This window comes from Bufo bufo, chromosome 7 (genome assembly GCF_905171765.1).
Source record: "Bufo bufo chromosome 7, aBufBuf1.1, whole genome shotgun sequence".
In the NCBI taxonomy this organism is placed as follows: Eukaryota; Metazoa; Chordata; class Amphibia; order Anura; family Bufonidae; genus Bufo; species Bufo bufo.
The window spans coordinates 96,343,120-96,358,742 of NC_053395.1; the positions used below are offsets into that span (position 1 = coordinate 96,343,120).

At 43.9% G+C, this 15,623-nt stretch overlaps 1 protein-coding gene across 3 annotated transcripts in view; it reads left to right on the forward strand.

Moving 5' to 3' along the window:
- Window positions 1–9,874: 9,874 nt before the first annotated feature.
- The window catches only part of VPS16 (VPS16 core subunit of CORVET and HOPS complexes), a 558,269-nt gene continuing 552,520 nt past the window's right edge, over window positions 9,875–15,623 (forward strand). For all 3 annotated transcript variants that reach the window (XM_040439647.1, XM_040439649.1, XM_040439648.1), the window contains exon 1: window positions 9,875–10,007. In XM_040439647.1, coding sequence (XP_040295581.1) covers window positions 9,958–10,007 — 50 coding nt within the window. In that variant the 5' untranslated portion in view covers window positions 9,875–9,957. The remainder of the gene's footprint in view (window positions 10,008–15,623) is intronic.

A 15,623-nucleotide genomic window follows, 5' to 3' on the forward strand; every position in this document is an offset into this window, starting at 1 on the left:
CTCTAAAGGCCTGCTGTGCGCCAAAACAGCAGGCTACGAGCACATATGGGATGTTTGCAAAATGGGGAGAAAATGGGGAACATTTACTGGGGTGCATTTTCTCCTTTAACTCCTTGGGAAAACTGAAAAATTGGGGTCTGCTAGTAATTTTTCATTTTTACAAATGTGTGCTTTGAAAAGCTTCTCTCAAGTAATCCTGCCTTCTGAGAGACGCCTGTTTGCTAAAAGGTACCCTGTCTACCACTTTAAAATGTTCGTACGGGGGTGCTCTTTCTGGAAAGGGGTCACTTCTTGGGGTTTTTCATTTCTGGGGACCTCAGAATTGTTTTTAAATGTGACATGGCAGCTCAAATCCATGTCTGTTTATTTAAGCCTGCAAAAAACATATTTTGCACTTTGCCTCTAGAGGCCTGCTGTGCGCCAATACAGCAGGCTACGAGCACATATGGGGTGTTCGCAAAATGGGGAGAAAATGGGGAACATATACAGGGGTGCATTTTCTCCTTTAACCCCTTGTGAAAGTGAAAAATTGGGGTCTGCTAGTAATTGTTACAAATGTGTGCTTTGAAATGCGTCTCTCAAGTAATTCTGCCTTCTGTGAGACACCTGTTTGCTAAAAAGTACCCTTTCCACCACTTAAAATGTTCGTATGGGGGTGGTTTTCCCAAAATGGGGTCACTTCTTGGGGTTTTTCATTTCTGGGAACCTCAGGAATTTATTTAATGCAATATGGCCCCTAAAATCCATGTCTGCCAATTCAGTTCAGCAAAATCCATATTTAGCTGTTTGTATCTAGAGCCCTACCATGCACCCATACATAATTTTTTGGAGGACATATGGGGTGTTGGTGTATTCGGGGGGGAAATGGGGAACAAAATGTGGGGTGCATTTTGTCCTGTTACCCCTTTTAAAAGTGAAAAATGTTGGTGTAAAGCAACTTTTTATGGAAAAAAATAAAAAAAAATATTTTCACACCCAAGCGTTTCCTAATTTTGTGAACCACCCGATGGGTCAAAGTTCTCACTACACATCTTAAAATATTCCTTGAGAGGTGTAGTTTCCAGAATGGGGTAACTTTTTTGGGGTTTCCACTGTAGGTCCACCTCAGGGTGTCTTCACATGCGACATAGCTCCCAATTACCACTGCAGCTAAATCCGCTGTCCTAAAGCCATATGGTGCTTCTTCCACTCTAAAGCCTGCCGTGCGGCCATACATCATTTTTTGAGCACATATGGGGTGTTGGCGTATTCGGGGGGAAATGGGAAACAAAATGTGGGATGCATTTTGTCCTATTACCACTTGTGAAAGTGAGAAATGTGGGTGTAAAGCAACTTTTGTGGGGAAAAAATTTAATTTTTCATTTTCACAGCCAAGCGTTTCCTTATTCTGTGAAACGCCCCATGGGTCAAAGTGCTCACTACAAACCTTGAGATATTCCTTGAGGGGTGTAGTTTCCAGAATGGGGTGACTTTTTTGGGTTTCCATTGTAGAGCCACCTTAGGGTGTCTTCATATGCGACATAGCTCCCAATTACCACTGCAGCTAAATCCGCTCTCCTAAAGCCATATGGTGTTCCTTCCACTCTGAAGCCTGCTGTGCACCCATACTTCAATTATTGAGCACACATTGGGTGTTTCTGTAAACCCCAGATTCAGGGTAATAGATTTTGAGTTTTGTTTGGCTGTTAACCCTTAATGTGTTGAAGAAGAAATAGATTAAAATTTTGAATCTGCAAAAAAAAAGTGAAATTTTGAAATTGAATTCCCATTTTCCTTTAATTCTCGTGGGGCACCTAAAGGGTTACCAAAGTTTGTAAAATCAGTTTTGAATACCTTGAGGGGTGTAGTTTCTAAAATGGGGTGATTTATGGGTGGTTTCTAATATGTAAGCCCTAGAAAGTGACTTCATATCTGAACTGGTCCTGAATTTTGGTTTTGGAAAAATTGTTAAAAATTTTAAGATTTGCTTCTAAACTTCTAAGCCTTCTAACGTCCCCAAAAAATAAAATGTAATTTTCAAAATGATCCAAACATTAAGGTAGACATATGGGGAATGTAAAGTAAGTACTATTTTTGGAGGTATTACTATCTATTATAAAAGTTGAGAAATTAAAATTTGCTAATTTTTCCAAATTTTTGGTAAATTTGGTATTTTTTTATGAATAAAAATGATTTTTTTTACTCACTTTTACCACTGTCAGGAAGTACGATATGTGACGAGAAAACAGTCTCAGAATGGCCTGGATAAGTAAAAGTGTTTTAAAGTTATTACCACATAAAGGGACACATGTCAGAATTGCAAAAAATGGCCTGGGCAGGAAGGTGAAAACAGGCCCACGGTTGACGGGGTTAACAATGTTCTTCAAGTAGTATGGGCCATTCATAAAGTGTAGGGCGGTTCTGTATTGACTAGACATCTGCCCACACTGTAACACCACCACCACCAAAGGCTTTTCTGGTGACAACAGTGGCTGATGCATAGCGCTCCAGACATCTCCAACATTGTTGGTGGCCATAATTTCTGCTCAGCGTGAATCAACTTTCATCAGTGAACAGCGCTGAGGCCCACTGGTCCCTCATCCAGCGTAGATGCTCCCTGGCCCATGCAAGACGATGACGCCTGTGCCTGGTGGTGTGGTCAGATACCCTTGCAGGTCATCTAGCAAGCAGACCAGGATGATGTAAACGGTTTCCAATGGTCTGATGTGACACTTGGGTGCCTCTCACCTCCCTTGTGCCTGGAGTTGTGTGGCATTCATCATCCGGTTCCGCAGGGCATTGCTCACAATAAAGTGGTCATCAGTGTGGGATGTGGCCAAAGGACGTCCACTTCTATGCCTTTCTGTGACTCTTCCAGTCTCTCTGATACAATCTGCTGATGACTCTCCGTGACACTCTAAGCTCAGTGGCCACTTCCATCTGAGAACATCCTGCTTGAAGCCTCGCAATGGCGAGGAACTGCTGATTAATTGTTAGGTGTTGTCTTGGTCTCATGATGATAAAATGTGAACAGCACAATAAGGAGGACTGTTTAAATACCAATTCTTATTGAACCAGTAAATTTATTGCGTGATTCATGGATCAAACACCTGTTGTGAATTTTGACGTTAAGCTCCTTGTTAGAGAACAGCAAGTTGTGCAAAAAGTCCTGAAACACTGAACAGTTGTACATGTGCATTTTAGATTCATCCTGAAATTTCACCCACAAGCCAAGTGAGTGTTTTCACCCACAAGCCAAGTGAGTGTTGTTGATAGCATGAGCAATTTAGTGTGTGAATACAAGCGAATATTTATTATAAAAAAATAGCTGGATAGACTTAGGGATGGTGAAAATATAGTGTATTCAGGGAGGGAGTCATTTACACTGTCACACACACAATCTACAGTATCTGTGCAAAATAAAACTTAATTAACCCTTTCTACCCTGGGCCAGTTTTCACCTTCCTGCCCAGGCCATTTTTTGCAAATCCGATATGTGTCACTTTATATGGTAATAACTTTAAAACGCTTTGACTTATCCAGGCCATTCTGATATTGTTTTTTTTGTCACATATTGTACTTCATAACAGTGGTAAAATTGAGTCAAAAAATTTCATTTTTATTTATAAAAAAATACCAAATTTACCAAAGAAATTGAAATATTTCCAAATTTCAATTTCTCTACTTTTATAATAGATAATAATAACTCCAAAAATAGTTATTACATTCCCCATATGTCCACTTCATGTTTGGATCATTTTGTGAATGCCATTTTATTTTTTGTTTGACATTAGAAGCAGTGCTCCAGACAAAAAAAAATGACCAGGAGCCATTGGCTCCTAAACTAAAAAATTTAGGAGCCAAATTAAATTTTTTAGTCGCCAAATTTAAAATGCATATAATTAAAAAAAAAAGGACTTTGAGAAGATGAGATGCAGGTGACAGTAGTGAGCCAGCACTACATATAGGAGAAAACAGCACCACATACCTCTCACATCCAGGGACATTTTCTGGGGAACAAGGTGACTAAAAATGGCGAATTGCGTGGTTTAGAGTTTGTTTTTTCTGTTACTGCCTTCACCGAGCGGAAATATTTTTTAATATTTTAATAGCTCACACTTTTTGGGACGTGGCGATATGTAATATGTTCTTTATTGTTTGTAAATTTTATATGTAAAACTGGGAAGGGGGCCATTTAAACTTTTAGTATTTTGGTGTTTTTTTTTACTTTTTATTTAATAACCATTTCTTCCCTTAGGGACTAGAACCTGGATCTTTTCTTCCCTTGTCCTATTCACCCTGATAGAGATCTATCAGGGTGAATAGGACCTCACACATCTCCCTGCTGCCCTGGGCATAGTGCACACAGCAGCAGGGAGCTGAACATGGCAGCCAGGGCTTCAGTAGCGTCCTGGCTGCCATGGTAACGATCTGAGCCCCAGCAGTGTAATCTGCCACTGCCACCACTGGAGGGGATGGGGACCCTGTGGCCACCATATAACAATGGGGGGGAGACGGGGACGACTTGTGGCTAGTGATAATGGGGGGGGGGGGGGGAGAGAGGCTTTGGGAGAGCGCACTGCACCACCAATGAATGTTTAAAGAGGACCTTTCGTGGGTCCAAAGAATATGAACTTATCAGCAGGCTGCATAGAGCGGCGCCCAGGGATCTAAGTGCACTTACTATTATTCCTGGGCGCCGCTCCGTTCGTCCGCTGTGGCCCCCGGTATTTTCAGCATTCAGAGGAAGGAGGAGGAGACGCCAGTGTGTCTCCGTCTCCATAACAGCAGCGCTGTCCAATCACAGCGCAGAGCTCAGAGCCAGGGAGGTTTTTTTTCTCCCTGGCTCTGAGCTCTGCGCTGTGATTGGACAGCGCTGCTGTTATGGAGACGGAGACACACTGGCGTCTCCTCCTCCTTCCTCTGAATGCTGAAAATACCGGGGGCCACAGCGGACGAACGGAGCGGCGCCCAGGATAGTAGTAAGTGCACTTAGATCCCTGGGCACCGCTCTATGCAGCCTGCTGATAAGTTCATATTCTTTGGACCCATGAAAGGTCCTCTTTGACTCATTTATACAAGTGTCGGCAGCGGTATCACAGACCGGGCACCCGGCCTCAATAACAGGGCATGCGATCTGGGGCACCTGAGGGGTTAATGGCTGCGGATCGCCTGCCCTGTTATTGAGGCCGGGTGCCGGGTCTGTGATACCGCTGCCTATACTTATGTTTTACATTCATTGGTGGCGCAGTGGCGACAGCTCCTCCCCTGCTATATCCCCATTGGTGGCGCAGTGGCGACAGCTCCTTCCCTCCTCCTCCCTGCTATATCCCCATTGGTGGTAGTGGCGGCTGCGTCACAGTGGAGAGGGAGGGACTCCTTTCTTCTCCACTGTGCGGTGTGCTAGTGAAGAGAACTTAGGCTGCGCAGGATCGCGGCGGTACAGTCGCAAATGGCGACAAGACTAAAAAGTCTTGTCGCCATCTGCAAATTTTGAGGCGCATTGGCGACCGTTTTGGTCGCCATCTGGAGCCCTGAGAAGGCTTAGAAGTTTAGAAGCAAACCTTTTTTCAGAAAATTTCCAAAACCCACTTTTTAAGGACCAGATCTGAAGTCACTTTATGAGGCTTACATAATAGAAATCACCCAAAAATGACCCCATTTTAGAAACTACACCCTCAAGGTATTCAAAACTGATTTTACAAACTTAGGTGTTCCACAAGATTTAACGGTAAATAGAGATGAAATTTCAGAATTTCACTTTTTAGCAGATTTTCCATTTTAATCCATTTTTTTCTGCTAACAAAGCAAGGGCTAACAGCCATAGTTTTTTTTATTTTTTTGGGTGATTGTCTTAGGTAGGGGCTCACTTTATTTTGGGAAAAGGACTTTTTTTGTTAAACTTTATTTTTTTCACTTTATTTTTTTCAACTTTTGGGGGTCTGATCCCTTTTAAAACGCATCACAATACTTCTGTATTGTGATGCATTGGCCGTAAGTGTATTACAGGGGGCTGGATCTCACAAGCTGTCATGGAAGGCAGCCACGATGCCTAAAGAAAGCATTGGGCTGCCTTCCCTGCCATTGGGTCCCCGTCACCGCAGCGCAGGGACCCGATGGAAGCTCTCTCCCTCTCCACACATCGCACGTGCCGCGGTCAGCGATGACCGGGGCACATAAAGCGTTAATGCGCCAGCATTGGTGTTTTCACCGATGGCGGCGCATACAGCAGGGGTCTTGTGGACCCCGCCGCTAATTGGGCGGGCGCAGCTCCTGCACCCGCCCTATCAGTGCGCCATAATAGTACGGCGCTGGGCGGCAAGTCACGTCCCGCTGCGCCGTACTATTACGCCGCTGGTCAGGAAGGGGTTAAGTGACTACGCATTCTTTATTTAGTGCAGTGGCAGACAAAATTGGCTTTTTCTATTAATTTGAGCAAAACCTGCATTTTATACAGCAGACAATAATCACACTGCATTTTGGTGTGTATTTGAGAAAATTTCAATATTGCATTTTCTAAGGCAATTCAATTTCTTGCATCACTCTGTGTACAACCATTTATGTGTGCATTTAAAATAAAAACGTACACTGGAATATTGCATGTAGTACAGGAAAATAATTTCTTGCATCACAAACTGCAATTTGGTGCGTAGTTGAAAACAGAGGCATATTTGATTAGGATATGTTTGGCAACAAAAAATGAAAGAGGACAGGATAATGGAGGAAAAACCACATCATCCACCAGTAATTTCAGTGGCTGCAGAGGCGTTGGCGGCACTGTCAGACTCGGGACCAGCCACCAAGTCAGTATTGACCAGTGACTTCACTAGCTATTGGGCGACTTATTATTATAGATGAAGGAGATGAAAATGTGGAAAGGACGACTGAGCTATCAACATCATCTGACAACAGGATGATGTTACATTTGACAGTGACGTCATCCTCATTTTTTGCCTCTTCCTACTATTCTGACTTCACTGAAATCTCATTTCACTGCCCCCGTCCACTAGTAATGTGTCAGCTGCCATCCAGAATCTGCCCCTCCTAAAGGGATGCATTTTGATAGGCAATTTTTTTTTAAATGGCGCCGTGTCATTTCTGAACCACAATCATGATCGCTGCCACAATATTTTTATAAAGTTTGTGTAACAACTTCCTAGTTAATAGATGGAAAAGGTCGTTTTGAGGTAAGGAACATAGTCACTGCTATGTAAGGCTACTTTCACACTTGCGTTCAGAGCGGATCCGTCTGGTGTCTGCACAGACAGATCCGCTCCTATAATGCAGATGTTGGGATCCGTTCAGAACGGATCCGTCTGCATTATAGTTTAGAAAAAATTCTAAGTGTGAAAGTTAGTCAGACGGATCCGTCCAGACTTTACATTGAAAGTCAATGGGGGACGGATCCGTTTGAAATTGCACCATATTGTGTCAACTTCAAACGGATCCGTCCCCATTGACTTACAATGTAAGTCTGGACGGATCCGTTTGGCTCCGCACGGCCAGGCGGACACCCGAACGCTGCAAGCTGCGTTCGGATGTCTGCCTGCTGAGCGGAACGGAGGCCAAGCGGAGCCATCCTGATGCATTCTGAGCGGATCCGCATCCACTCAGAATTGCATTGGGTCTCTACGGATCCATTCAGGGCCGCTTGTGAGAGCCTTCAAACGGAACTCACAAGCGGAACCCCGAACGCTAGTGTGAAAGTAGCCTAAGTAAGCTAAATCCCTGAAAAGGACCTCAGCAGGAAAAGGACCTAGTACATAATAGATAGAAAAGGTCCTTTTTTGAGTTGGCTAAATCCCATCCCTGAAAAGGACCTCAGCAGTATGAATCCTCCCTAGAACATAATAGACAGAAAAGGTCCTTTTGAGGTACGGGAAATAGCCACTTCAGTGTGAGTCTGCTAAATCCCATCCCTGAAAAGGACCTCAGCAGTATGAATCCTTCCTAGTACATAATAGACATAGAAAAAATCCTTTTGAGGTACGGGAAATAGCCACTTCAGTGTGAGTTGGCTAAATCCTATCCCTGAAAAGGACCTCAGCATTATGAATCCTCACTAGTACATAATAGACAGAAAAGGTCCTTTTGGGATACGGGAAATAGCCACTTCAGTGTGAGTCGGCTAAATCCCATCCCTGAAAAGGACCTCAGCAGTATGAATTCTTCCTAGTATATAATAGATGGAAAAGGTGTTAATAATGTTATATATAATAATGTTAAAGGGGTTATCCAATATCTGAAATATCCCCCCCCCCCCCCCCCAATGTCTGGGCCCTCAGGATCTCTGCATGGCCGCAGCTGCATCTCCCCGTCGCTCAGATCAAAATATCCGGTCACGGGGAGAGTAGCGAAAAGCAGGCCACGATCCCTTGGGACTGGTCACCGTTGCGGGCTGCTATTGGCTGCTTCCTCCTCACTAGATGTTTTGATCTAAGCGACAGGGAGATGCAGTGGCGGCCATGCAGGGATCCAGAACGACGTGGGTGCCAAGGAGCAGGTAAGTATAATCCATACTAGAGGCCGGGCATATTTTCTATATCGGATAACCCCTTTAACTTCTAGGAAAGTACAGAGACCACATGACCAGATGTTTCTGCGGAGCGCTTTACCATGAATATCACAAGACCGTACATTTCTGCAGAGACAAGTGCTCAGAAGTCACATGATATTTTTTTTATTGTTTATTATAAAGATTTTCCAGAAATAAAATTAAACATAAAAGAGGCTTATTCTACAATAGTCACCTATCTAACGTTATTGTATACTATAACACTGCATCCATGTAGAATATGTTACTGGACATAGTTAAAGGGGTTATCCAATATCAGAAACAACCCCCCATGTACCGAACCCCTCAGAAGGAATATACTTACCCCGCTCCCTGTGGCGCTCTTGGTCCCCGCACCGCCGCTTCTCCCTGTACATGGATGAAAACATCCGGTGTCGTGGGGGAGCAGCCAATGGCAGGTGGGGGCGGACCTCCCTAGCATCGCGGGTGACGCTAGGGAGGCTTGCCCCATCTGCCATTGGCTGCCTTCCCCCCGACTAGAGAGGAGCAGCAGCGGCAGGTCCTAATAGACAAGGGGATTTAGCCAAGTCATTGAGAAGCAACTAAATCCTACCACCGTTCAGTAACCAGATCAATGAGGCAGAAGAGATCCCTACAAATGATGGTAAATAGCCAGCTCCTGTAGGGTTGTGACTAAATATACTTGCGAAGGACCTGGTCCTTAGGGAAAACCCAACTCAGTGTGAGCTAGTTCCCTTCACTGGTAAGGACCTTTTTGCCCCCCAGTGGTCAGGTTCTGAACTGAAATAGTATATAGCTGGATCACAGGGAGTTGGCTAAATCCGATACTCCGTAAGGACCTGGTCCTTATCAGTGATAGGAGAGGTCCCTACAAATGATGGGAAATAGCCAGCTCCTGTAGAGTCGGCTATTTCCTATCACTGATAAGGACCAGGTCCTTACAGAGTATCGGATTTAGCCAACTCCCTGTGATCCAGCTATATACTATTTCAGTTCAGAACCTGACCACTGGGGGGCAAAAAGGTCCTTACCAGTGAAGGGAACTAGCTCACACTGAGTTGGGTTTTCCCTAAGGACCAGGTCCTTCGCGAGTATCGGATTTAGTCACAACCAACACTTTATGACACATCTTCCAGTTCTCAAGGGTCAGGACCCCTGCTTGTCAGAAAGCTCCTTTCCTAGTTGTATCATACATCATTGCTATCAGTGCCACGTTACAGAGTCCCCGTCTCAGAAAGACCAGCGCTCAAAGTGTAAACACGGAAGTCCTACACAAAGCACGGTCACCAGCGGAAGTGCACGCTGCCAGCGAAGCACGTGACTGTCATCTGCGCAGAATCTTATTGGTCGTCTGCCTGAGTCATATGACTTTTGGGTTCCTTTCTTCTAGTCTTCACTGTCACAGATAACGTCTTAGAGTATTTGGCCATTACCCTTTTAGAATGGACTTCTGCACAGCTAATTGGTATCCTATGGGCGATGTTTACTATCGGTGAGTACAGGACTGCTGAGGGCAATGCTGTGCATTATAGCGTCATGTCTAGAGCGGGTCTTTTCACTGCGCATTATGGCTTTACATGGCTGTTCTATGGGAAACCGGCAAATATACCCAAGGAAGCACATACCCCTGTGTATATTGTAAGCGCACCTTCTCTGAGAAACAGCTACTTTGAAATCAGTGTGAGTGATCTATAAATGTGTGTATATTATATATATATATATATATATATGTATGTGTGTGTATATATATATATACATATATATACATATACACACACACACACACACACACACACACACACACACACACACACACACACACACACACACACACACGAAGATTCAGGGCAGCACACCTGGTGGTGGATGAATGGGTGCCAGTATAATACACAAGAAGTAAAGACACCGCAGCACATCCGTAGGTGAAAAAAATGTGGATCTTTATTCACCCTTGCGACGTTTCAGTCCACTTGCTGGGACTATTATCAAGGCTTGATAATAGTCCCAGCAAGTGGACTGAAATGTCGCAAGGGTGAATAAAGATCCACTATTTTTCACCTACGGATGTGCTGCGGTGTCTTTATTTCTTGTGTATTATACACCTTGGTAAGGTGTTTTTCATCGCTGGCACCCATTCATCCACCACCAGGTGTGCTGCCCTGAATCTTCGTTGTATGTATATGTATATATGTATATATATATATATATATATAGACGTAGAAAAAGGGCAGCACTCCAATAGATAAAATATCAAAAAACTTTATTTACCCATAAGGCTGTAGCGACGTTTCGGCTCTAACACAGGAGCCTTCCTCAAGCAGTGTGTACACATCAAAATCCAAGCATATATAGTGTTACAAATAGCCATAACCAATTACATGGTAATAGACATAATTAATAAAAAACAAAATAGAAAATACATCATGCATGTGAATACAGATAAAATCAGCAATACACCATGATTCAACATGATGCACCTGATTACATAAAAATGATTATCATAAATGTGAAACATAGTGAAATATTTCTATAAATACATAGTTAATAGTATAATCAGTGTCAACTGTAGATAATTACATAAAGTGTCATGTGCTTACTAGTACAGGTGATGCATATTGAGGATGGAGGACGAGGGTCAGTTGTAGTCCCCGCTGCCATGTGCGGTCCGGCGTGCCCAGATCCCCACTGCGCATGCCAATACGACGTGTAATACATGCTTCCGGCCAGTATCAATCTCGTCACATGACGCATACGCTCTTACGTCACCGCACAAAGACGGCCATTATGGTTAAGGGCAAACAGCCCATTCTGTCGCCCTGACGATCATGATAACAACTTGGTCTGATGCAGTGTGAAATCGGGGTGGTACTGGCATGGGACCATGCCAGAGAGTCACCAGTGGCTAGGTGGGCTCGGCTAAGGGATACCACACCAATGAAGAGTGGATCCACCAGCCGTGACCGTAAAGAGGCCGCGCATCTGCACGCAAATACAAAGTCGCGGCCACGCCGATCAAACCCACCCATCACCACAACCTGTCACCACAACCATCAGAGGGCTCTCCTCTGAACCCCTATCACACATGCAGCGGACAATAACACACAAAAAATTCTCTGGAGGAAACATGGAAGTCGTTTTTCGCATAGACAATGGTATCCAGACAACACGACCGCATTGTCAGTACGGGCGCCAAACCGCCCATCATCTCCCCAGGCTCGGCAGCACAACACCTGTAAAAATAAAAAGTGAACATAAGTGCACAGAAGTGAATACATAACTTACAATGTTAAAAGACTATTGGAATAAACGATTTATGTATAGTACACACAAGTCACATAATCAACACTGGAACAATCGACATTAAAAAATACAAAAATAGAGGGCAAGACACGCAGCTAACCAACCCCAACCTTGTAGTCCACATTGAGACCATGCGGATGGAGGGAGTCCAACGTATAAATCCATTTTAGTTCTCTCTTTTTTAAAAGGCTAATCCTGTTGCCACCTCTCCTAGGCATTGGTACATGATCAATAATGCAAAATCTCAGATCTTTCTCGGCATGTTTCTGATTGACAAAGTGTTTGGATACTGGTAAATCCAGTCTTTTTTTCCGGACACTAAGTCGGTGATTGTTAAATCGTGTCTTAAAATCGGTTGTCGTTTCACCGACATACAACAGATTACAAGGACAAACAATGACATACACAACAAAACTGGAGTCACAGGTCAGAAAGTGCCTTATCTGATGTGAAACCCCAGTCTGCGGATGCATGAAAGCTCTACCCTTAAGAATGAATTTACAGTTTACGCAAGATAGACAGGGAAAACAGCCGACACTGGCACCTGTCAGGGTCAGCTGTCTCGCTGTCTTCAAAGTTCCCACGTCTGCCCTTACCAATTGGTCCTTGAGACTCTTGGACCTGCGATAGGACATAATCGGGGGAGAATGGAATTCTTTGACTGTATTCAGACAACCGCCCAATATCCCCCAATGGCGCCGAATAATATTACTTATATCGACGCTCTGTTCACAATGGGTAGAAATGAATGGAATCCTGGTCATCTGTTTTTGTTTTGCCTTCCTTTTTAGAGTGTCATCCCTATTCAGTTGACTAACCAATTTCTTTTGTTCATGTAATAACTTAATTGGATACCCTCGTTTCTCAAATTTATGTAACAATGTATCTAGGGTATTACTGGATGCCACAGGGTCTGAGACAATGCGTTTGATCCTCAAGAATTGGGAATACGGGAGGGATTTTACCATAGACCTAGGGTGATTGCTACTATAAGTCAGTAGCGTATTCCTGTCGGTTGGCTTGGTAAACAATTCTGTCTGCAATTTACCATCCGACAGGATCACGCGGGTGTCCAAAAACTGCATTTCAACATAGGAATGCACCAAAGTGAACTGTAGTGCCCTATCAATTCCATTCAGGAAATTGTGAAAATCACAGAGTTGTTGGGCATCTCCTGTCCAGATGAGGAAGACGTCGTCTATGTACCGCCACCACGCCCTAACATGTTGGAAGTGGTGGCTTCCATAGACGACGTCCTCCTCAAACCGGCGCATAAAAATATTGGCATAAGTTGGGGCCACATTGGACCCCATCGCCACACCCTGTTCCTGCACGTAGTAAGAATCTTGAAATAAAAAATAATTGTGCCTAAGCACAATCTCCAACAAAGATAGTATAAAGTGTTGGGAGCCATCGGTGAGTGTAGAATTCTCCAACATTGAGCTAACCGCAGCCAATCCCTTTTGATGATCTATTGATGTATAAAGTGAAGTTACATCAAATGATGCAAGTATCACATCAGATACATCAAAAAGTTCAACCTCCTGCAATTTAAGCAAAAAATCGCTAGTATCACGGATATATGAGCTGCCCCCACAAGCGAAACTACGTAAAACCTTATCAAGGAAGATAGCCACATGGCTGAAGATTGAATCGGAGCCCGAAACAATGGGGCGACCGGGTGGATCGACGAGGGACTTGTGGATCTTGGGCAACACATAGAGCACCGGAGTGACAGGATGTGTTACAGTAAGGAAATCCACAAGTCCCTCGTCAACAACCCCCGCGTGTAAAGCCTCTGTCAATACACTTTCAATCAATTCAGCGACCTTGAACCTTGGGTCAAAATCAATGTGACTATAGACGGTTCTGTCACCCAATTGCCGCTTGATTTCAGCAATGTATTTCTGGGTGTCAAGCACGACCACCGCACCACCTTTATCGGCGGCCTTAATAGTAATTTCGTGATCGAGTTTTAATTCTTTAAGAGCAACCATCTCTTCAGTTGTCACATTGGGATGACCAAAAGGTTGTACAGAATTTATCGCCTTCAATCTCTGTAGGTCAGATTTAACAGCAACCATGTACGCCTCCATTGCAGGCTCATTGATAACTGGGTTGAAGGTGCTTCTAGTTGAAAGATCGAACATGCCAAGAGAGAAATCACTCATCTGGGCATGCTCGATCTTCCCCCTATTCTGGAACCAAATTCTCAACTTAATAGCACGAAAGAAATTATGCAGATCAAAATCAAGTTCGAACCAGTCCACATTGGTTCGAGGGCAAAAAGAAAGCCCCTTACTTAATACACTCACTTGGGCATCAGTCAAATTTTTTGAAGAAAGATTCACCACGGTTACTTCTTCCTCGACGGGTTGTTCCTGCCAGGAGGACGGGGTCTGTTGTTGCGCTGCTTTTTGTTGTCGCCTATGTCTACGGCCTCCACGCCGGATGCGCTGTCTCCGGACAATTCTGTCTCCCTCAACCCTAAAAAAGCCTGGTCAGCAGAAAGAGCATCTTGAGTAGATTTCTGTTTCTTTTTCCATCCCTCCTTATTCGTGTAGACCGTCTTGTCGCTGGATTGCCAGGAGTATATGTTACCCTTCTTGTAGTCATCAGAGTCTCGATTCCATTTAAAGCGTTTGCCTTCCTCCATCTCCACACGAAAACTCTGTAGCTGGGTAGAAAATGCATCATTGTATGTCCCAAATTCCTCAACTGAGGATAAATTAATAAGCTGTTGTTCCACATTTGCCAGTTCAAGCATGACATTGGACAATTCGCCCTGTAAAAATTCAATGTTGAGCAGTATAAAGTCCAGTGCATACCGGTTTGAAAGATTTTCAAATTTCTTGCAAAATAAAGGACAGCCAGAGAACAAATTGGGGCGTAAATTGGATCTCATCCCTCTAGGGACACGTTGTACCTTAAAATATTCTCCAAGAGTGGTCATGTGGAGACGCAAAGAGATGGATCTCTTTGATAGGAATTCAAATTTCCTTTTTAGCTCCTTGGCCGTTGGGGTGGTGAGGAACGCGGCATCTCCCTCAATCATGCACAGAATCCTGTCGACTGCTTCCTGTGTGTATGTGAAGCCTCCGGGTGAGATTTGATCATTGATAGACATGTTGAAAAAATAAGTCCGTAATAAACTGACGTGCAAATGCCAAAAACCAGCTGTATGTAAAAAAGAAAAAAGATGGCAGCACCGTCACAGAAAAAAAGGGAATGGAGGGTGCAAAGGCCCAATGTGGATAAAAGCCAATCCAATGATGCAGACGTAGAAAAAGGGCAGCACTCCAATAGATAAAATATCAAAAAACTTTATTTACCCATAAGGCTGTAGCGACGTTTCGGCTCTAACACAGGAGCCTTCCTCAAGCAGTGTGTACACATCAAAATCCAAGCATATATAGTGTTACAAATAGCCATAACCAATTACATGGTAATAGACATAATTAATTATGTTAGGGCGTGGTGGCGGTACATAGACGACGTCTTCCTCATCTGGACAGGAGATGCCCAACAACTCTGTGATTTTCACAATTTCCTGAATGGAATTGATAGGGCACTACAGTTCACTTTGGTGCATTCCTATGTTGAAATGCAGTTTTTGGACACCCGCGTGATCCTGTCGGATGGTAAATTGCAGACAGAATTGTTTACCAAGCCAACCGACAGGAATACGCTACTGACTTATAGTAGCAATCACCCTAGGTCTATGGTAAAATCCCTCCCGTATTCCCAATTCTTGAGGATCAAACGCATTGTCTCAGACCCTGTGGCATCCAGTAATACCCTAGATACA